Raw genomic sequence first — 22,766 nt, 5'->3', positions numbered from 1 at the left:
AATCGAGCGTGTTCTTCGAGACACAGTTTAAAGATAAATCTAATTTTTTAAAACCATGCCTTGTTCTCAAATTCAGAATTAATCATCTGACTCAGTAACTTGCTTAAAAACTATACTATATTCAATTTCTTTGGTCCTAACAATGTTGAAGCATGGCTGATGGAAATTTGCGATTTCATAAGTAGATGTTGAATATATCAGAAAAACTCAAAGGCCTACACTGGTCTTTGCCTCCTATAACATTACAGAGCAACTTGAGATTAGTATTTTCTCTTTAAAATATAAAATATTCTTACCAACTCAGAAAGGAAAAAAATAAGCACATAAAATGTACAAATCACAAATAGATAATTCATAAATGCACAAAAGCAATAAAAATCTTTAAGACATAAACTTCAACTTAATTTGGATTAAACTAATGAGGTGCAATTTTTATCAACATATTGACAAAGATTTTTTTTTAAACTTAAGACTTTATATTTGAAAAAGTGAAGGGAAAAAGTACTCATATGCGATGGTAGTCGGATTTACTGCCAGTAAATAGTGTAAAAAAAAAAAACTGAGCTGATTTTTCTGGAAGGAAATTTGGCAATATATATGAAAAGCTTTAATATATATATATATATATATATATATATATATATATGCCTAATAATTCTACTTCTTGAAATTTATTTAATAAAATAACCAAAGACGTATTTTAAAGTATATGTTCATGAATGTTTAACAGAGCCTTCTGTATTCCCTTCATTTTTTTCTCTTAACATTGTAACATGAACATTTTCCATTACTGTAAAAATCCCTCATAAATATATTTAATGGTTGTATAATGTCCCATTATATTTGGTGCACTGTAACTTATTTATACCCCTCTAATTTTAAACATTCAGTTATTTCCAGATTTTCATTATAATAAATAATGTTGCAATGAATATCTTCTTCTGCATATTTCTTCATAATAAGGTCCACTTGGATAGAGGGGTAAGATATTTAAGAGATTACAGTATTATATATTGCCAAATTGCTTTCAAATTACCTTTGACGGTCAGTATAAACTCTTCCTAGACGTACATATGAATCCATCTCTCCATGACATCTTCAGTAATATTAAAATTTTTATATAATTATTTGATTCAATAGATGAAAAAATAGTTCATTATGCTATGTTTCTTTTATTATAACTAAAGTTAAGCTTTGTGTATATTTATTGATAATATTTATTTCAAATTTAATAACTTACCTTCCCTTTGTCTTTATCTTTGGGTTTGTCTTTGGAAATTCCTCTCATTGATTTCTGTAACTTTATATATCAAGAATATGATTCTTTTATGTAAACCAGTTTTATAATTTTTTCTCTTTGAGATACATATTAACAATTACATGTTAGGAAAATAATTATCCAGATACTAAACAAGTATTCATCTATATAGATTTGTTAAATTGTGAACATTTATGCTTTAGTCCAGAATTTCCTTGAACTATGCTCTCTTATGAAAATAGGTGTTAACCCTTACAATGGCATTTGCTTAATAATCATTTTTATAAAATCTTCATTATTTCATAGATCAGCCTTCCTCCATTCAATAGTAATTTACTATGCATAACTGTTTCAGGATAATCTGTTTTGTTTTACTGTTTTGACTATCCTTGCCACTCTTTCAACACTGCTTTCAAATTTTTGTTTTTGCCATCAATTTTTTAATATGTATTAAAGCAAATTTTGTCTTTGCACTTTATTGGTTGAATATACAAATGGACAATGGCTTAACCATATATGCAAGAAAAGTCTAATCATCTACCTCTACAGCAACCAGCCTGGCAAGCCACGCCACAACCTCTGCAGCAAACAATGGTCAGGGCTGCTGTCCATGACACCAGCTTCCCTCCTCTGTCCCACTTCCAACTCAGAACCGGCGGGAGAGGGTCAACTTAATATAGTCCCTGCATCAATCACGTGAGATGACCCTATCCTGGTCAGCCCACCTCTGCTCCCATGCCAACAACCCCTAATCAAAGCATACCGGAAGCTTTCCCTTTCCTTTACTCTAAAGTTTTCCCACTCCCCTGCTTGCCCTTGAGTCTCTGCCAAACACAAGTGATTATAGCTGACTTCTTTGTAGCAAATACCGAATAAACAGCCTCTGTTCTCATTTGCGTTTTCTTCCTATATTGCTACACACCTCATTTTCAAATTAACCAAATAATCACTTTTGAGCTTGCCCTTATTTTCCTCTTAGAAAGAAATATTAACCTTAAACACCAAAATGTTCCTGAGTGTTGTGCTTTTAGCTATGAAACTATAATTTTTCCCCAGGGATTTATGCTTAAATCAACAAGCCACCTTGGCCTGAAAGAACGGTTCAGAGATGTTATCATGAATAGAGTTGTTACTTTTGTATTGCGTTGCAAGACAGAGAAGCAGTCCCTAGTATAATAATGCTGTGTTTCCACTTAAAATACATGTAATTATAAGATTTAGAAATTGTTCTAGTAGAGAAAAAGGTCCAAGATATACAGTAAATTATGTTACTCACCTTAAAGACGTGATGTTGCTGGGGGTCAAGGAAAACTGGGGATGTTCACAAGCTGAGAAATGTCGGAGGTTTGGGCACAGAATAACAGCCATATCAGTCACGGAGGGAACGCCCTTGGGGCAGGACTGCGGTGGAAGAGGTGTCTGAGAGTGCAAGGGGAGGGGGGCTGAAGATGGACTTCCTGTTTTCACATAAGCACGGAGGGGGAAGAGTACTCAGGGTACCAAGGGTAAAGGAGGGGAAGACCTAAGTTGAACATCAGTCAGGTTTGGTTTGGTTTTGTATTTCTTTTAAATTCAGCTGAACTAAACTATTGGGTCGGCAGCTAAGTAATTGCGGATTTTTTAAAGAAAATCAAAGACAATTTTTTCATGGAACTAAATAACTTTATTCTGTAATGTATTGCCCATTTTGATCAATGACCTTTTGCCATCTTTCAGGCAGCATCATAATCCCACGTTCAAAAAACTTCTGGTTTTTATTAGCAAAAAACTGAATCAGGTACGATTTGACATCATCATCATTATTGAAATTTTTACCATTCAAAGAGTTTTGTAAAGATCGAAACAAAAAGTAATCAGATGGTGCAAGGTCAGGACTATATGGTGGATGTGGCAAAACATCCCAACCAAGCTCCATTAATTTTTGCCGAGTGACCAAAGATGTGTGTGGCCTTGCATTGTCATGATGGAATACAACACCTTTTCGATTTGTCAATTCGGGCCGCTTTTCTTCAACTGCATTGTTTAATTTCGTTAGTTGTTCAATGTAGACATCAGAATTGATCGTTCGGTTGGGTGGTAAGAGTTCAAAGTAGACAATTTTTTTGTAATCCCACCAAACTGATAACAAAACCTTCTTTTGATGAATATCAGCTTTTGATGTTGTTTGAGTTGGTTCACCTGGCCTGCTCCACGATCTTTTCCGCTTGATATTGTTGTAAACAACCCATTTTTCATCACCAGTTATCAGTCGTTTTAAAAATGGATCATTTTCATTACGTTTCTTTAGCAAATCGCAGCTGCTAATGCATTGCGTTAACTGTGATTCTTTCAGTTCGTGAGGAACCCATGTATCGAGTTTTTGAACATAGCCAAGTTGTTTTAAGTGATTTTCAATGCATGTATGTGATACATGAAGCTTCTCTGCAATCTCACGTGTTGTACTGTGACAGTCCAAATTGATTATTGCTTTGATTAGGGCGTCATCAACTTCAACTGGACAACCAGAGCGTTTTTCATCTTTGAGTGAAAAATCACCAGAACGAAATTTGGCAAACCAATTTTGACACTGCCGTTCTTTTAAGGCTTCGTCACCATAAACAGCACATAACTTTTTATGAGCTTGCGATGCGTTTTTCCCTTTGCGGAAATAAAAAAGCAAAATATGACGAAAATGTTCCTTTTGATTTTCCATTTTTCAACGAACGCCAAACGAAAACTACAAAACAGATCAAAAAACTTTTTTTACTGATTAACAGCTGAATAGCCAACTATCAAATAACAAAATGTGTTTTACATTTGTACTACGTCTGCAAACCTAAAAATTCAACTGAAGCCATATGTGTGTGAAACCCGCAATTACTTAGCTGCCGACCCAATATAAAATAGACACAAATGACGTGTTGATGGTTTTTAGGTTTCTTGAGCTAATTTTCACATCAATTTTTTTCAACTTTAATGCTTACAATGACTCCTGCATATAACTTGGAGTAAAAGTGTATATAATGTGCTTCTGTTGGAACATACAATAAGTAAGCTATTTTTTATTATTGATTTTTTAAAAACCTATCATTAGAATCAAGTTAAAATTGTTGATTTCCTCTTCAACAAAAATGTTATAAATCCTCAGGTTGTACTAAGTTGTATTAATATATATATAATAGTAACCTATATATGTGTGCATTATACACATGCACATTATATAAATGTTCAATATAAGTATATTTGTGATATACAGTATATATCTATGCATATATGAGCATGTACATATTTATCACACGTGTGTGTTGGGGGGAGAGAGAGAGAGAGAAACCTGGATGAGGTTCTGAGATCACTGAAGAAGGCTCCTCCTGAGAAGATGAATAGAGCCCAGTATTTAACCCTGACAATCACTGAGGACCATTTCTCTGATTCCAGACTATCCCTCTTTCCCAGGGATAATTTCAGTTCCACAAATGTGATCACATTTCACTCTGTATTAATGAAAAGACTACAAGATTGCAAAGTACTACATAATCAGTTGCTAATTTCTAAATGAAGTTTTATAATTTATTTATTGGGATGACATTGGTTAACAAATCATACAGGTTTCAAGTGTGCAACTCAACAAAACATCATATGCATACCGCCGTGTACCCATTGTTCAAAGTATAGTCTCTTCCCACCACCATTTATCCCCCTTTGCCCTCTTCCACTTCCTCCCTCGCCCTGAAACAACTCTACTTTATTTGATTCTCATACAAATACTGCAAAGAAGGCACTTTATTCTAATATACACTTTGCAAATGAGAAAATCGAGAGAAGAAATTTTTAAGTAGCTTTGATTAAAATCATTTTTGTAAGGTCATTTTAAAAGCCAACTGGAAATATCCATGCAGTTTGATTTCTAAGTATTTGAAGTATTTATTTGAACAGAAAAATCCTCGCATACTATGATTTTAAAACTTTTGATTCTATAAGAAAATAGTAGTCATCCCACAGCTCATCAGATTTTAAAGTGGAGGCACAGCATGGTGTTTCTTTTATCTGCTTTCTAAAAACTCACTCCAGGCTGCTTTTATCCTTCTGGAAACCAGCAGTACATGGGGCCCACCATCACTCTCCTGGGGACTTGCCAGCACACTAATGCAACTCTGGCTAATTCTAACTGCTCTCAAATACACATAAAAAGACTGTTTTTCAAGGCTTAGTATGACCTCTCCACCAAGAGTAAGAAAATCAGACTAATACTATGCCAATAAATGTTTGATAACTTTGATGGAAAATATTTCCAGCATCAATCTGGTCTCTTATCCTTGGCATGTTTCCTCATAGATTAATATCAGCATACAATAGAGAAAACTAATTTTGCAAACAATTTGGAAAATTATCCCATAGGTTATACATTGAATGGCCAGATTATTATGATCTCTGAATGCATAATAATCTGGCCACTCAGTGTGTGTATATATATATTAGAGGCCCAATGCATGAATTCATGCATAGGGGGGTCCGACCAGCCTGGCCAGGGAGAGGGGATATGGCCTGCTGGCCAAGGGGACAATTTGCATATTAACCTTTTATTATATAGGATATACACTGAGTGGCTATAGGAATCTCTTTCACGCCCTGTGTTCGGGTTCTGGAGAAGGGCTGCACACAAATGAAAAGACTTGAGTCTTGAAGAAATTCAATTTGGCGATATGGGGGGCCAGGCGGTAGTCCAACTCTAGTGGGAGAACTACTGCTCTGGCCCTGCCATCCCCTTTTATTGAGGCTTTGGGGAAACACCTTAAGCAACATAAACAGAAATTTACATGTAGCCCTTAGGCAGGAAATAACAGAAACTTACAGGGACAAACAAGGTGAAGGCTGCTTCTGCTAACAATGTCTCAACTAAAGGGTGAGTGGTTAGAGCAATTAAGGTTGTTGACCAGCCTTCCTGGCTTCCTGTGAACATCTCTCTTTTTAGTGAAACTGATTTGTTTTCCAGCAAGTGGCCAGATTATCATGTGTTCAGAGATCATAATAATCTGGCCACTGAGTGTAAATTAAAAAATAGCTAAGAATGCTACATTTATCACTGCTATAATCGTAGATATTTACTTGTTTTTGTTTTGCCCTTTTATTCCTTGAGCTATAGCATCACCTGTTTGTCTCAACAATGAGGATCAATAAACAGATTCAAAATAAGCCCAAATTATAAGTATTACCATGCAAAAAAGTTCTGCTTCAGATTTAGACTAAAGGATATTGAGCAACAAATATGTTGAAAGCTAAATTCTAGGTGCTTTTTACATTTCATCTGGTTTTTTGGTTTTATTTTCTAACTACTGAATAATAGCAGGATATTTTGTTAAAAGTAACCTTCACTATGTAAATAATGTACAGTAAGACATATATAAACAAAGCTTAAATATTGTCATGGGATTTTTCATAACAGTATTTTAGCTGTTATTTAAATATTTAGCATATTTTTTATTCTAGAATGAACTTGGACAATGATTATCTATCACTTCAGCCACTCAGGCTCCAGGGTTCAGGCTGCTTTGAGAAACCAACGATTCTACCTTCATAACAAACATTGTCCGAAACCCAAGAAAATTATTTTTCATATCATTTGATGTATATTTAAAACAAAGGCAAAACAAATTCATAAAAGTTTAAAGATTGTGCTATTGCTGACAGGTGTCAAAACTAATTTAAATAATGGGGAAGATTGGAGAGGTAGAAACAATTAGGAAAAAGAAAAGACAAATTATTACCTTGTCAAATCCTCTCTTTCTCACAAAAAACAGGATGAAATTGTGTTCATGCACACTATTACCTCCAAGTACTACCAAGTGCCCATTTCCTTGCTTCTCATTTTGTTCCAAATTGAGTTTCCAGAGATAGTCAGAAATTAGGGCAATATATATCACTTGCACATGGCATCTGGAGAATGTTTGCATATTAAACAATTTATATTATTATTTCAGTTGTATAAATGTAAAAGTCTAAAGTAACATGTATGACTTTTTTCAGACTGGAGAGATACTGAATGCAGATGAGCCTTTCAATTGTCCCACATTCCTGTCAACAATTAGTATTGTGAATCTTTTTAATTTGTTAATGACAGTTTTACTGGTAAAGGGAAAGGCATAAAATCAAGAATTTTACCTTCAATCTAGAGGCATTCTTTGTGCTATAAATAGCAGACTATAGTTTGAATTTGTTACTAGGTAAAATGGTCTTATTGGTAGCTACAGCTCTGACCTTCAGCAGAGCAAATTATAAATAACATATAGGCTTTTGTGAATCTGCTCTAAGATGAAAAGTCTTTAGTAAATGTATTTTGATTTTTATCTTACAACTTACTTTTGTATGTATGATAGGAATGTCAACTAAATGCTGGTAAAGAAAAAATTGGAATTAATTTAGACAGTACAAGATGAACTGTGAGAGTTCATTGAACTAATAGACCTTCAAGGAGCAAATCATGATTTATTCAATATCCAGAAAGATTGGATATGAATTCTGTGTTATTAATAACTAGATGTCTGATGTACAAAATTTGTGAAAGAATAGGCCTTCCAGCTGCCAGCACCGGCTTCCATGTGGCACCCAGGACCCAGGCTTCCCTCTTGCTGCTGGCAGGCACTGGGACCCAGAATTCCCTCCCAGCCCCAGCTTTGACTGGAAGATTGTCCAGAAGAACGTCTTTCTAATTGGTCTGGTCTAATTGGAATATTACATTTCTATTATTTATTAAAAACTCCAAACAGATCTAAGTTTGGCAACTTCTCTCTCTTTTTTTATATATATTTTATTGATTTTTTTTTTTACAGAGAAGAAAAGAGAGGGATAGAGAGTTAGAAACATCGATGAGCAAGAATCATCAATCAGCTGCCTCTTGCACACCCCCTACTGGGGATGTGCCAGCAACCAAGGTACATCCTTTGACTGGAATCGAACCTGGGACCTTTCAGTCCGCAGGCTGAAGCTCTATCCACTGAATCAAACCAGTTTCGGGCTAGGCAACTTCTCTTTTAATAAAGACAAAGTGTTTTTTAAAAGCAAAAGAAATTTTGCATGAAATATGCAATTGTGATAACCACTTAAATATAAGAACAATATTATTAGATGATATTAGGATAACAAAACAAAAATATTTTTCATAAACATAGAGAAGATTTACATTTAAATTATCTTGAAACTGCCGGAACTGGTTTGGCTCAATGGATAGAACGTCAGCTTGGGGACTGAAGGGTCCTGGGTTCAATTCCGGTCAAGGGCATGTACCTTGGTTGCGGGCATATCCCCAGTAGGGGATGTGCAAGAGACAGCTGATTGATGACTCTCTCTCATCGATGTTTCTAACTCTCTATCTCTCTCCCTTCCTCTCCGTACAAAATCAATAAAAATATATTTTAAAAAATTATCTTGAAACTAATTTCTACAATGTAAGTTGTTTGCCATATCCAACTTCCCCATTCAGATTAAAAACCATGATTCAAGTGAAAACTAATCATAAATTGGCCAGTGACTGATGAATTGAGGATTATTCTAAACAAGAAAAAAAAAATATGGAGTGGATTAGATCCATTCTTTCTTTCTTTCTGTTCATTAAAAATGTCAGTTGAGAATCATAAAGAAAAGATGTTGTGAAAGGTGATAAGGAAGGACCTTGTGCAAGTGCGGGATACATTACAGAATAAGGCAGTGAGGCAGGAGGAAGGAACAGACACCCAGAAATACATAGAGATGAAAGAACAGGAGCCTAATGAAGGAACATGGACAGGGAGCTCAGGGGTCCAAAGGCTCTCTGGCTCCCTGTTCCAGAGAGATGCAGGTGACCTCTGAGGATTCTATGAGATTTCCCTGTAAAGAAACCTTGGTCCCATGATAGCCAGTTCCACAGCACTTACCTCCTTATAATTGATCATTTATATTTCTGTCTCTCGAGCTCAAGTCACAGCTCGAAGAGAACAGAATCTGATTTGTATCCATAGCCTCAATGCCAAGCACATATTTAATGCTCAAAAATTATCTCATAAACTCATAAAAATAGAGGTACGGTAGTTTAAAAATCAGATCCCTCACCGAAACTGGTTTGGCTTTGTGGATAGATCGTTGGTCTGCAGACTAAAAGGTCCCAGGTTTGATTCTGGTCAAGGGCATGTACATTGGTTGCCGGCACATCCCCAATAGGGGGTGTGCAGGAGGCAGCTGGTTGATGTTTCTCTCTCATTGATGTTTCTAGCTCTCTATCCCTCTCCTTTTCTCTCTGTAAAAAATCAATAAAATATATTTTTTAAAATAAATAAAATAAAAACCAGATCCCTAGTCTCCCCACACTTTCAACTTCACTAATTGGAGTAGAAGAACAGAATTATTAACAGCACAAGTTCAGTCATGCAGAAAGGATATAGAAAGAACTAGGAGTTGGAGGAAGAATTGAAAGAAAGAAAAGAATTTTATCAGTTCTAGCTTACAGCAGAAATTCTCAAACTTTAGTATGCATCAGAATCACTTGAAGGGCTTGTTAGAAAACTGACTACTGGCCACATCCCCAAGTTTCTGAATCAGTGAATCAGACGTGAGACCAAAAATGTTCATTTCCAACAAATTCTCAGGTTCTGCTGATGCTTCCGACCAAGGCCCTTTTGAGAAAAACAACAGGCTTAAGGGAGTGAGAGCTTCAGGAAATATTGAGGAAGAAATAGAAGACACCAGGAGAATTATAATTGGCCTCAGACTAAGAAACATGACGTTCAATTGTCTGTCAGAAAATTTGAATAAGACCCTGTGATTGTTAACTTAGAATTGATTGGTAAACTGTAATTGGTATTGCTGTTTTAACCAAATAGAGTTAAGATGACCATATGTCTAGGTTTCTCTGTGAGAGTCTTGATTTTCTCCTAGAGCCTAGCATAATTAACAGCACTTCCTTTCTCTCTCAGGAATGCCCCAATTGTGACACTAAATTATATGGCCACCTTACTTATAAGGACAAAATAAAAAATGTATGTAAGCTGCCTCTCGGTCTATCCGGGCAAGAGAATAAATGTGCTGGTGAAAAGGGTAAACAAAGATCTTTATCTATTTAATGCCCTTTCCAAAAAATCTTTGAAAAATACTGTGTAGCAGACACTTCTCAAGACAGTGAGACAGCACTCTGAAAACCAGGCAGGGAAAATAATAAGTGCCAGACCTGGAATCAGGATGATGAATGGCCGGGTCTTCCATAGCCCAGAATGAAAGTATGCTTTTTTGGTCGCTAGGCCTTTTTGGATCACACTTACAGGGAGAAAACAAGTTTAACCCCCAGATCTTCTGACTCGGGATGGCAGAGAGAGAATCCAGGAAGAAATTTAATTTTTCCAAAAACACCCCAGGGAATTCAAATGCAGGCCATCCATTGAGCAAACTTTGAAAAACATTTCAATAAATATGGACAAGTTTTGAAGCATTCCTAATAGCAATGACACTTTAAAATCTTAACCCTATAATAGAAGAATCTAGAAATCAGCTGAGTGTACACAGGTGCCACTGTTCTCCACCTAGAGAAGCCTCAGTAGTTCCAAGATCTCACTTCCATTCTTCCAGGACTAAAGCAGGAGAGGGGGATGGGAGGCAGGAAGTGAAAGTAGGGCCCAGGCCTTGGAATTAGAGCATCTTAACCCCCTCACCCGCTTCTTGAAATTAGAAGTTCCCTAGTACTATCAGCAAATCATGGCGGAAGAACCTGTGAATTATTTCCACAAAACCACTCAGGTCCAAGGACAATAAGCATTGTCAACAGAGGTGGGGGAACCTGGAATTGTCACAGGAGACATGATAGCGCCTTATAATATGATGGCACTTTGGCTGCCATCACTTGAAATTACCTTTATTCAGTAGAATTTACATAATCTTTAACAAAGTTTGCTCTGACTTGATTCATTTTCTCTCAGTAATGTAATATTCGTATGTCTCAATCTTGACATCTTCAGAAGGTCTGAATAAATATGCACTTTCCATTGAATGTATGATATAGTCATGCTTGCTATCATGTTATTTTATTGGCCATACTTTGTAATTTATTTACTACGTATTTGCATTGACAGCACCTTAGCAGCACTGTCACTGCATTTTAGATTCCATTGGTGTGAGTAGCAAAAGCACATTTTGACAAAAATCTCTTGAAGGAAAAACCACTCTACCAAATTTTGCTTCAACATAAATCAGTGTAGTTTTCAGAAATTAGTTTACCTATTTAATGCTAGTTAGCAGTTTATTCTGGATCAATGGCAGACAGGGAAACTGAATTTACTAAGAAATCCTTCCTCAAAAAATACAGAAATCCTGCCCTAACCTGTTTGATTTAGTGAACAGAGCATCAACCTGCAGACTGAAAGGTCCCAGGTTCGATTCCAGTCAAGGGCATGTACCTTGGTTGTGGGCATCCCCATTGGGTGGCAGCTGATCAATGTTTCTCTCTCATCAATGTTTCTAACTCTCTATCCCTCTTCCTTCCTCTCTGTAAGAAATCAATAAAATATATATTTTTAAAAATACAGAAATCCTGCTTTGGCTTTCAAGTACAAGGCAATATTATTACCCTCCTATCCACAGGTTTTGCCAGATGATTGAGTCAGAAATTATAATCCATATTATAATAAGGATGTTGCAAACTATTTTAATATGTTAGTATAGTTAACCAGCATAGTATGTGACAAAGGTAAAGTAATTTTATTTTTTGTCAGCAACCTGTTTAATCTCAGTGATTCATTTTGAACACATTTTGGGGGATTAAATTGTCAATATTTCCTCTTAGACTAGTTATTAATTGCCCTCACATCACATGCTGCTGAGTATTTTTGGCAGCAGAGAAAAAGGAGAAAAGGAAAAATTAAAATGACTAGTATTCATGGAGTGCCAGCTATGTTGGAAGCATTATTCTAACCAGGCACATTGCAAGCAAAATCTCATTTATTCAGAACAAGAATGAAGAAATGCAATTTTTAAATTCTCTTTTATTTCTTTAAAAATACTTATTGTTGCAAGTATTACATATGTACCCCTTTTCTCCCATAGACCTTTTAAAGTCGACCCCTGCCCCTAATCCTAGGTCTTCACCATTGGTGTGTCCATGGACTATGCATATACACGTGAGTTCACTGGTTGATCTCTTCCCACGCCCCTCTCCCCTGCCTTCCCTCTGAGATTTGACAGTCTGTTTGATGGTTCTATGTCTCTGGATCTATTTTTGCTCATCAGTTGATGTTGTTCATTAGATTCCACATGTGAGTGAGATCAAGTGATATTTATCTTTCTCAGATTGGCCTATTTCATTTAACATAATGTTCTCCAAGTCCATCCATCCTGTTGCAAATGGTAGGAGTTCTTTCATTTTTTCCTTTAAAGCTGCTATAATATTCCATTGTAGGCAGACTGGTACATCCATTGTGCAGACTTATGTATCATAGTTTTTTAATCCACTCATCTGCTAATGGACACTTAGGCTGTTTCTAAATCTTAGCTATTGTAAATTGTGCTACTAGGAACATAGGGGTGCATATATTCTTTCTGAGTGGTGTTTTGGGTTTCTTATGTTATATTTTTAGAAGTGGGATCACTGAATTAAATGGAAGTTACATTTTTAATTTTTTGAGAACTCCATACTGTTCTCCACAGTGGCTGCACCAGTCTGCATTCCCACCAGCAGTGTACTAGGGTACCCTTTTCTCCACATCCTCACCAGCACTTGTCATTTGTTGATTTTTTTAATGATATCCATTTTGACAGTTGTAAAGTGATATCTCATTGTCATTTTAATTTGCACCTCTCTGATAATTAGTGACTTTGAGCATCAGTTCATATGTCTCTTGGCCTTCTTATGTCCACTTTGGAGAAGTGTCTATTCAGGTCCTTTGCCAATTATTTAATTGGATTATTTGTCTTCTTTTGTTAAGTTGTATGCATTCCCTATATATTTTGGAGATTAACTCTTTATCAGATGCATCATTATCAAATATGTTCTCCCATCTAGTGGGCTCCTTTTTCATTGTTTATGGTTTCTTTTGCTGTGCAGAATCGTTTTACTTTCATGTAATCCCTTTTCTTTACTTTCTCATTCATTCCCTTTGCCCTAAGAGATGTACCCACAAACATGGCACTCACTTCCAGTCTTCTGTCCTGTCTGCCAATTCTGGGCTTCCTGTTAGGCGCTGAGGTGCTAACTACTGTCAGCCACTCTCTTTTGGTTTTCAGCACCCCCCTCGAAGCTACAAGCGATCCAGCCTTCACCAGCTGCGTCTCCACAGGCCTTTGCTGCAAATAGGAGGAGCCAATTTCCCCTCTAACATAGGTTTGTCAGCAGCACAGGGCCCAGGGCTGGGTCAGCAAACCACTGGTTCCCCGGGGCTCCGCCTCTGCCTTCGCCTGCTAACCAGCTGTCAAACTTCATCACTCAATAGTCTGTTTCTAACAGGGCTTTAGGTGGGGGGCATGCTGCAGATCTTTCAAGGAAAGTGGTGGGTGTGTTTTCTTGTCACAGGGCTACTCCTCAGCAAGTGGCCCAAAGTATTACTCCACCCTGGGCTGGATATGGAGAACAATGGGGTCGGCTGGGAACCTGGAGTTTTTATCAGTCTGGTTCCCAGAATAGTGCAGCAGATGGCACCCCCTCCAATCCAGTCACTGAGGGCTCCTGAGACTTTTCAAACCTTGAGCTTGGCCGCTGCTTTGGTTTCCTCTGAAAAGCTCAAAATGAGGGTGTGGTGCGCAGGGCTCCTGAGGGTGGGGCAGGCTATATCACCTGCCCTGAGCCTACTGAGAGCAGCTAGCTTCTTTCAGGGAAAATGACCATTTAGGTTTGCACATGTATGAACAACCAAATGCAAGACATGGACTATTGGATTTCCATGTCCTCCTGTCCTGCTTCCACCCCGGCCTCTCCTCAGGTACCTCAAGTCCACGCCTCCCTCCCTGCACCAAGTTGCAAATGCAAACTCCCATGCCCTGGGTTTAGAGGGGGAAAAACAACAACGAAACTGTGGCTTTTTCTCCAATTGGCTTCAGAGCACAGCAGCCAGCAGCCTTGCCGCCTTTCACAGCTGGATGTTACATGGGCTGCAGGTCTCACTCAGCTCTGGTGTTCCTGGCTGTGGAGCCCAGACTGGGCCCTGGGCCTCTGCCTTCTGAGGGAACAGACCCTCCCATAGCCTAGTGCTCCCTCATCTCTTAGCCTGCTGGCTGGCTGCCCCTGAGAGCTGGGTTGGCTCCTCTCAGGGCCTTACCCTTCCTAGAGTTTCCAGTGTTTTTTGTCCTTCCTTGATATGTGTCCTCCTCAGCTGGACCTTAGTTGGTAATTCCTGCTGAATGTTCTCCAATTTATGTGTGTGTGTGTGTGTGTGTGTGTGTGTGTGTGTGTATGTATAGTAGCTATACATCCTAAATAATAAAAGCATAGTATGCAAATTGTTCCCTTGACAGGAGTTCTTCCAGGAGTTCCACCAGGGGGCAGGCTAGCCAGAGGAAGAAAGGGAGTCCCCCCAGCAGTGGTGGCAGGCAGCTTGAGGGAGGGTAGGAAGTTCCCAGGTGTCAGCCAGCACCCACTAGAGATCCTACCAGTGCACAAATTTGGTGCACTAGGCCTCTAGTAAAAATATAAAAGAAAGAAAAAAAACAAAACAAAAACATACCCATAATGTTTTATACAGCGTTTTCAAATTCTCGGATATTTGACTGTTCTTTTGAGGTATAATTGACAAAATTAGATATGCAACTTGCTTCTAATTTTGTAATATTTTAGATTGAGATGCTTTAGATTTATAGAAGAGCTGTAAAAATAGTACAGACTTCCCCAATATCCTTTAGCTGGAGTCTCCTACGTTAACATTGTGCAATGATCAATATAAATAAATTAACATTTGATACGGTACTATATACTGAAATGAAGACTTTATTGTGTTTCACCAGTTTTCCCTAATGTTCTTTTTCTGGTTTTGAATCCTGCATAGACTTTCATTGTCATAATTCATTTCTAATCTGTAATAATAGATCCTGATATTTTTGTTGTACTTATGCCTTTGACTCCTTTTAAGAGTAATTATCTTGCATTTTGTAGAAATTTTCTCCATTTTGTCTGTCTAACATATCTTTAAAATTAGAATAAAGTTATGGTTTTTTGAGATGAATACCAGAGAGGTGATTTGACCTCAATGCACAATTTCAGAGAGTATGTGTTGTACATGTATATTATTACCGATGATGTTAAGTTTGGTCATTTAGTTAAGGTCATGTCCACCATGTTTTTTCATTATAAAGTTATTTTTCCCCCTTGATAAATAATACTTAGTGGAAATACTTTGAGACTATGTAAATACCCTGTTTCTCCTTAAATTTTGCCCAACTAATTTTTTTTTTTTAATCTAATCAGATATTATATCCTTTAGCTTGCTGTGTTGGTCCTCTTAGTAATTCAAGTACTTTCCTGTCCCTCAATTAGGGGTAGATTTTTCTCCAGCTGCAATTGTCTTCACTGGTGTTCTAAGAGCAGAAGTGTTTGTTTCCAATATCCCCACAGATGAAGACTCCTGTTCCAAATAAGAGAGAGAGGCATTCAATGTTCCTTCCACTCCTCCCCATCTAGTTTCTCACCATGAGGGAGACTTCTTAGACTTCTTTGATGTGATTGCCTCCCAGGATTCATGGAGATAAAAAGCGCAATAGGTTTGCAGATTTCATTTCTCCGGTGACTCGTTCTCTAGTTCTGATATTCCCCCTCATTCGTTTTAGGCTCACTCATATTCAATCACTTGTATTCAAATGTCTGATTGTACACGTTTAAGAATAAAGAAAGAAAAATGTTTATTGCAAGTTCTACCTGTGGAGAACGGGCTTCCAAATGGCAGGCACCACTTCAGCATGATCACGCGAGGCACCAGACCATACTTTCCTTTTTATTTTTTTATCCTCACCTGAGGATATGTTGAGAGAGAAAGAGAGAGAGAGAGAGAGAGAGAGAGAGAGAGAGAGAGAGAGAGAGAGAGAGAGAGAGAAACATTGATGTGAAAGGGAAACACACATCAGTCACACATCGGTTACCTCTCATATGCACCCTGATCAGGGATCAACCTACAATCTAGTTATGTACTCTGACCAGAAATGAGAGTGTTTTTGGTTTACCAGCTGACCAACTGAGCTCCTCTTCAGTTGGCTCCAACCAACTGAACAACCTCTTCAGGGCCAGACCATACTTCATACTGACGGGATGACCCATAGACAAGATGGAGTGGGTTTGTTCCCATTTACTAGAGGTAGCGTTGGGTTAATGACTATTCTTCATCGACTTTAATCTCCTTGCTTTGCATCTCCACAGTATCAGTAGTACCTTTCCAGAATTCAGACCTTTTCTGAGGTTCTATCAGGATAATCACCTCCTTTTTAAGCAACATACACTTAAACATACCTCAGGCTGTGGCTTTCTTGGCACTATTTGATCTGTTAACAGTCTTCAATTCATTTTTTCATTTAAAATATATATTTAATTTATTATCTATTGATTGCTCCCATGTACATTTTTTTGTAGGCTGTATGTCTTCTTTATTTCTTAGGAAAAAATTATTTAAAATGAACAATTAATCAGCTATCTTGGACCAAAGCTAAAACGGTTATTTCTGATTTAATTAAAAACATGTGTTTTCAAGGATGAATTTTAACTATAAATATAGTGATTTGTGGTTGTTATTCGTCAAATAATAAATTTTAGGAATTTTAAACCTCTTTTTTATTTTTGGCCTTACCATAAATAGTCATCCAGAAACAGATATATAATCTGAAGGACTTTAAAATAAAGCAAGGCATAAAGTTTCATTTGAAAATAGTTATGTTACCAATACTTTTTTTTCATAAGTTTCCCAAGCACAATGTGGGATAGAATGAAAAGAGCAATGGACGTGAAGTAGAATGTAGACCTACATTCTAACATCTACCTTAATCTATAACCTCAGTTTGCATATGGTAATTATTAAGATCCTTTTCATTTATAAATTTTATTATTCTAAGCCTTTGATCTCTTTATTCTATTGTCTTCAAGGATATTTTGGACCCTTAAAATCATTAATTCAGCTTCATTTGTTAAAGTTTTAATTTTTTGTCACCTAATTTAACTAGCAAACACGAAGGTAACTTTCTCAGCATTATACATTTCCTCCTATACTGGACAGTATAACCATAACGCCTTCCACTCCCACAGCCCTTTTCTAAGAAAATTGTTTATGTATATAAAAATTTAAGGCAGGATGCAGAAGCAGCTTCAGGCAGTTCATTCCTCTAAGGAGCCACATTCTGTACTAAAGGACTGTACAATTTAGGAAACAAACCAGGGAATAGCAATGACCAAAAGAAAGCAAATCTGTAGGTTGGCCAGCACTAAAGTCCTAACCAAATTTTCATTACAGTAATTAGGTAATTTGTGCAAATTCTTCTCCTAAGGACATGAGCTATAGAAGGAACAAAGAGATGGTAGCAGGAGCTGAAAACATGCACGTGAGAGGTCATGAAATGTCAGGACCAAGAGTCAAAATATGATTATGTTTATGTGAAAAGTAAATAAAAACTGAGATAGATAATAGATGTTCATAATAGGAAGTGAAGCAAATGGTTACAATAGAGGTAGAAACATGGAAGATTATATATTTTAGTGGCAAGAGATGGAGGATCTCCTGCTGAATAAGGGCTAAAGCTTAAGTGATTTTTCCTAGATCTCTGGTTTAGCCCTGGATTCCCATTAGACTACACTTGTCTTCGTTCCCATGTGCAATGTAACTACAGTCTGACTATTACAGGCAAGATGAGTGACTCTGTGTTTCTAGCCACCAAATAATCCAGCACATTTCCCAGGCAGACCACACCCCTTCAAGTGTCCAACAATGTTTTCTTTGTACCCACCACAAATGTGGGGTATAAACACCAGGGTTTCTTGATATGGTATTTCAAGGGTTCTAGAAATTAAAAGAGAATTGAATAATCAATCTAAATATTAGAGAAGCAGTAAATATACCCGCACACTTCGTATTACTATCAAGTATTAAAACATTCACTCATGATATATACACTGCAGGTGTAATTGGAGTTTACTGAAAGTATAGACTGTGACAAGCCATAACTTCTCCCACTAGTTATCACCACTCCACCACACTCTGAGACATTCTAAAACATTCTTACAGTGAGTCAACAGAAATCTATAAATTTAGTTAAGATGCTTGAATTTGTCTTGCCTCACAAGACAGTAAGGCAAGACAAGTTTCAGCCTGAGGTCATCAGCATTTGTTTCATGACATTTTTCTTCCTGAGTTATTTCTGCTAAGAGTAAATAATCTGGGAGTTTCTTACACAGAAGTAATGAAAAACATAAAAGGAAATATTCAGACTCAGAATAGAAAGAAAATGAGAAATATTATAGAACTTCTAGTATAATGTTGTAATGTCAAATATAAATATATTAAAAATAGAGTAACATATGATATTTTATGATATTTGGTTCAAACATAACAGGTTTATATTTAATATTACTTCAAAACATATTACTAATTTCAATGAAATTGAATTATTTCTATATCTAAGGATATTTTACTTTACTACCTGAATATTTTACATATTAAAGTTTTATTATTAACCACAAGTGAAAGTATGTGAATATAGTGGTAAGTTTCACCTCTCTTCTCAATATTCTATATTTGTAATAAGAAGGATGCATAGACTTTATGTGGTTTCAAATAAAAAATACTAATGAATACACTTTATTCAGATTTTCACTTAGAATTCAGGATTAAATTTTATTTTCCAAAGAGATTAGTGAGGATTTTTTAAATTATAATTGACAAATAAATAGATCCCATCTGTAGTAAGGTCAGGTAGTATATAAACAATCTTTAACTCCACTATTATTAAGAAGATACAAATATAGTGCTTTAAATATGTTTATAAAGTTAAGGTAATATAAATTTTTAGCTGTTTCAACAAATTATTTTGATGGTTGTTTGACTATAATGTGATTTATTCTCTAAGAACATGGCCTTTTCCCTGGACCTTGAAATTGAAAACAATTCACTAATGAAAAATACTTCCTGAGAGGAAAGTGGAAATGACATTGACTGAACTGCAACATGTCACATATTTGATAGGCTTGGTCACAATCTGTGTGGGGAATTTCAAAATAATATTGTGACCTCTTTCCTTGGAAAAAAAGAAAGTGAGAGTTATACTTAATATAATTAAGTTTAGATATTATATTTTGCTACTATATGAGGTGAGAAAATTTAAGATTAATCTACACTGAGTGGCCAGATTATTATGATCTCTGAACACATACCGTATTTTTCGGACCATAAGACGTACTTTTTCCCCCCAGAAGTGGGGGGAAAAAGTCCCTGCGTCTTATGGTCCAAATATAGCCTACACATATACTTTAAAAAAAAAAAGTTTTTTTACTTGCCCAGCTCTGTGTGGTCTCTGTGTGCTTGCCCGGCTCTAAAATGGTTCTAAATGCTGCTGTTTACTTTACAGGGTTGATTACATGTGTTTATGACTGTGATGTTGGGTTTTAATGCACATAAAATATTTTAGGACACTATTTGTTTCAGAATCTTTTTTTCTTCATTTCCCTTCTCTAAAAACTGGTGCGTCTTATGGTCCGGAGCGTCTTATGGTCCGAAAAATACGGTAATAATCTGGCCACTCAGTGTATATCCTATATACAATAATAAAAGACAAATTTTCCCCTTGACCAGGAGTTTGACCAGCAGGCAGGCCGGCCAACCGCCCATGTCCCCTCCCCCTGGCCAGGCTGGCTGGACCCCATCCATGCATCCATGCATGAATTCATGCAGTGGGCCTCACACACACACACACACACACACACACACACACACACACGCACGTACACACAGGCACACACACTCAGGGAGGACACATATAAACGTTTTCTAAAATATGTGCCATTTATTGAGAATATTCAGTATGGATAAAATCTCCCCAAGGGAGCAACTTCCCCCACGTGTTCATACTTGAACTTTAATTTCATAATCTTTAATATGCATTACCTGCAGTAACATTGTGACAACTTTATACTTTGGATTGACACACAATACTTAGATTTATCATATTTGGTCTTTAGGTAAATAAGAAATGTTTTTAAATTGCCCAAATATACCATTCTGAGTCATTTCATTCTACCAGGAAGATATGGTTGTTTTCCTCTCTTTAAAAATAATAAATACCAAAATAATGACATTTAAATAAATAACGTAATGATGATGACATTTAAAAATTTACAAGAAGGCCAAAGCCTTATTTCTCTTTCTGCGTGCATGGCTGCTCAGCCCTGAGCCCCAGAACACTGGGGAAAGGCCAGTGGTTTTCTTCCGGAGGAGCTTGGGGGTTGGGGGGTGGGGGAGCTCCTATTTCTCATTCTCTCACTGTTGTTTCCTTTGCTCTTGTTTTTATTTTTTGTGGGAGAGAAGTCGGCCTTAGTAGTGAATTCAGTTCATAAAGGTTGAGGGGAATTTCTTATCACAAATCAGAAAACAACCTAGATGTTTCCAGTGCTTTATCTCAAGGAGCTTACTTCAAAGACCCTTGTTAATTAACATGCAGTTCCCGCTCCGCCCCAGCAGCTGCCCTTACAGGAGTGGGGCACAGGGCAGTGTAGACAGCTGGTCCAACAATGAGGAGCTGGTGACAGCACCCAGCATAGCGAACATTCCACCAGGAGATCTGTGGCATTTGTTTGAAAGGGTGTGCAATAAAAGATTGAATTGTTTTCCAAATAAAGTAGGAATAGTTATGTCATAAACACACAATACTTGGGAGACTTGTTTAACTTAGAATGGATAATGAGGCCAGGAGCAAGTCAACAACACAAAGAAGCAAACAGAAGAGTAGCAAGGAAGAGAAACAGTGAAGTGCAGTCGGCAGTCCAGCAGTTCATCCATGGATGGCATCTGTCCTTCTGTCCGTCCTATACACTCACCTGGAGGAGTAAACGCATCAGGCAGCTGCTCTCACAGGAAAATGGGCAGCTGACATCACATAGCTCCTCCTGGACTTTAATCAAAGTAACCCACTCATCGGCTGAAAACAAACAAAATTATTTTGGTTCCAAAGTATCCAGGGTAGAAATGGAGTGATCTGAAATGTCAAAGAGCCCATTATTTTGTAAAGGAAGAAAGCACAACTCAAAATATTTAATCCCACGTGTGGACACAAAATACTATCTGGTCTGCCAGCCCCTGAGAGTGGCAGGGTGGCTCCTGCACTGTCCCCTCGAGGAGGGCCAGTTCTTGCCAATCTGTCTGCACAGGTGCTGTCTTCACTGGGAGGACAGAGTCTTTGCTTACTTAGTTAAAAGACTAGGAACCAGGTTTCATTGTTGGTTTTAAAGTTCAGGTATGACTTGTCCATATATATGTGTGTGTGTGTGTGTGTGTGTGTGTGTGTGTGTGTGTATTTTTGATTTCTTACAGAGAGGAAGAGAGAGGGATAGAAAGCTAGAAACATTGATGAGAGAGAAACATTGACAAGCTGCCTGCTGCACACCCCTTATTGGGGATGTGCCTGCAACCAATGAACATGCCCTTGACCAGAATTGAACCTGGGACCCCTTCAGTCCACAGACCAAAGCTCTATCCACTGAGCCAAACCAATTTTAGTGTGTATATATATACACTAATAAAAGAGAAAATGCGAATTGACCATACCTTTGCTACACCCACAGCCAATCAGAGAGAGTATGCAAATTAACCCAACAAAAATAGAAGTTAATTTGTATATGCTGAGGGAGGGAGGAGTGAAGACTGAAGACAGCATAAAAGGAAGAGGGAAGGAAAACAACGCAAGGGGGCAGTGAGAAGGAAAGCGCGGTGGCTGCAGGTGGTGGTGGCAGCAGCAGTGGTAGCGGAAAAGTGTGGAGTGGCAGTGGAGGGGAAAGCATGAGGCAGCAGTAGCGGGAAGGTGATGGGAGGGAAAGTGCGGGGGGGGGGGGGCGGCAGTGGCAGGGGGAGGAAAAGCGTGGGGTAAGGGGTGGGGTCAGAGGTGGCAGGGAAAGGGGGGGAGGGGCGCAGGAGAGGTGGTGGTGGTGAGAGGGAAGCCCTATTCTTGCAGGAAACTTAAAGAGCTAGATAAATACAAATGGTTATATAAAACTCTGCACATTAAATATTTATATTCACTATCTCCATTTGATCATTCAAGTTATGACTTAGAAGATTAGAAGAAAAATGAAAAAAAAAAAAAAGCCAAGGTCTTTAATCAGTGTTTGAACACCATAACAGAGGCACTGAAATGAAAAACACAAAAATGATGCAACAAGAGTATCCCTTGCCCTGCCGGTTTGGTTCAATGGTTGCATGTTGACCTATGGTCATGGTTCAATTCCTGGTCAGGGTACATGCCTGGGTTGTGGGCTTGATCCCAGTATGAGGCATGCAGGATGCACCCCATTGATGATTCTTTCTCATCATTGCTATTTGTGTCTCCCTCTCCCTCTCCCTCTTCCTCTTCCTCT

The 22,766-nt window shown here is 37.6% G+C and overlaps 1 protein-coding gene across 1 annotated transcript in view; it reads right to left on the bottom strand.

Annotated features, from left to right (window-relative positions):
- Positions 1-9,742: 9,742 nt before the first annotated feature.
- Positions 9,743-22,766, bottom strand: part of ANKRD7 (ankyrin repeat domain 7) — a 74,099-nt gene continuing 61,075 nt past the window's right edge. The window contains 1 exon segment of the mRNA XM_045578666.1: positions 9,743-9,876. Coding sequence (XP_045434622.1) covers positions 9,743-9,876 — 134 coding nt within the window.

Source organism: Pipistrellus kuhlii, unplaced genomic scaffold, assembly GCF_014108245.1.
Source record: "Pipistrellus kuhlii isolate mPipKuh1 unplaced genomic scaffold, mPipKuh1.p scaffold_m20_p_10, whole genome shotgun sequence".
Classification (NCBI taxonomy): Eukaryota; Metazoa; Chordata; class Mammalia; order Chiroptera; family Vespertilionidae; genus Pipistrellus; species Pipistrellus kuhlii.
Note: the sequence above shows the minus strand (reverse complement) of the source record. Positions and strands in the feature narration are given on the sequence as shown.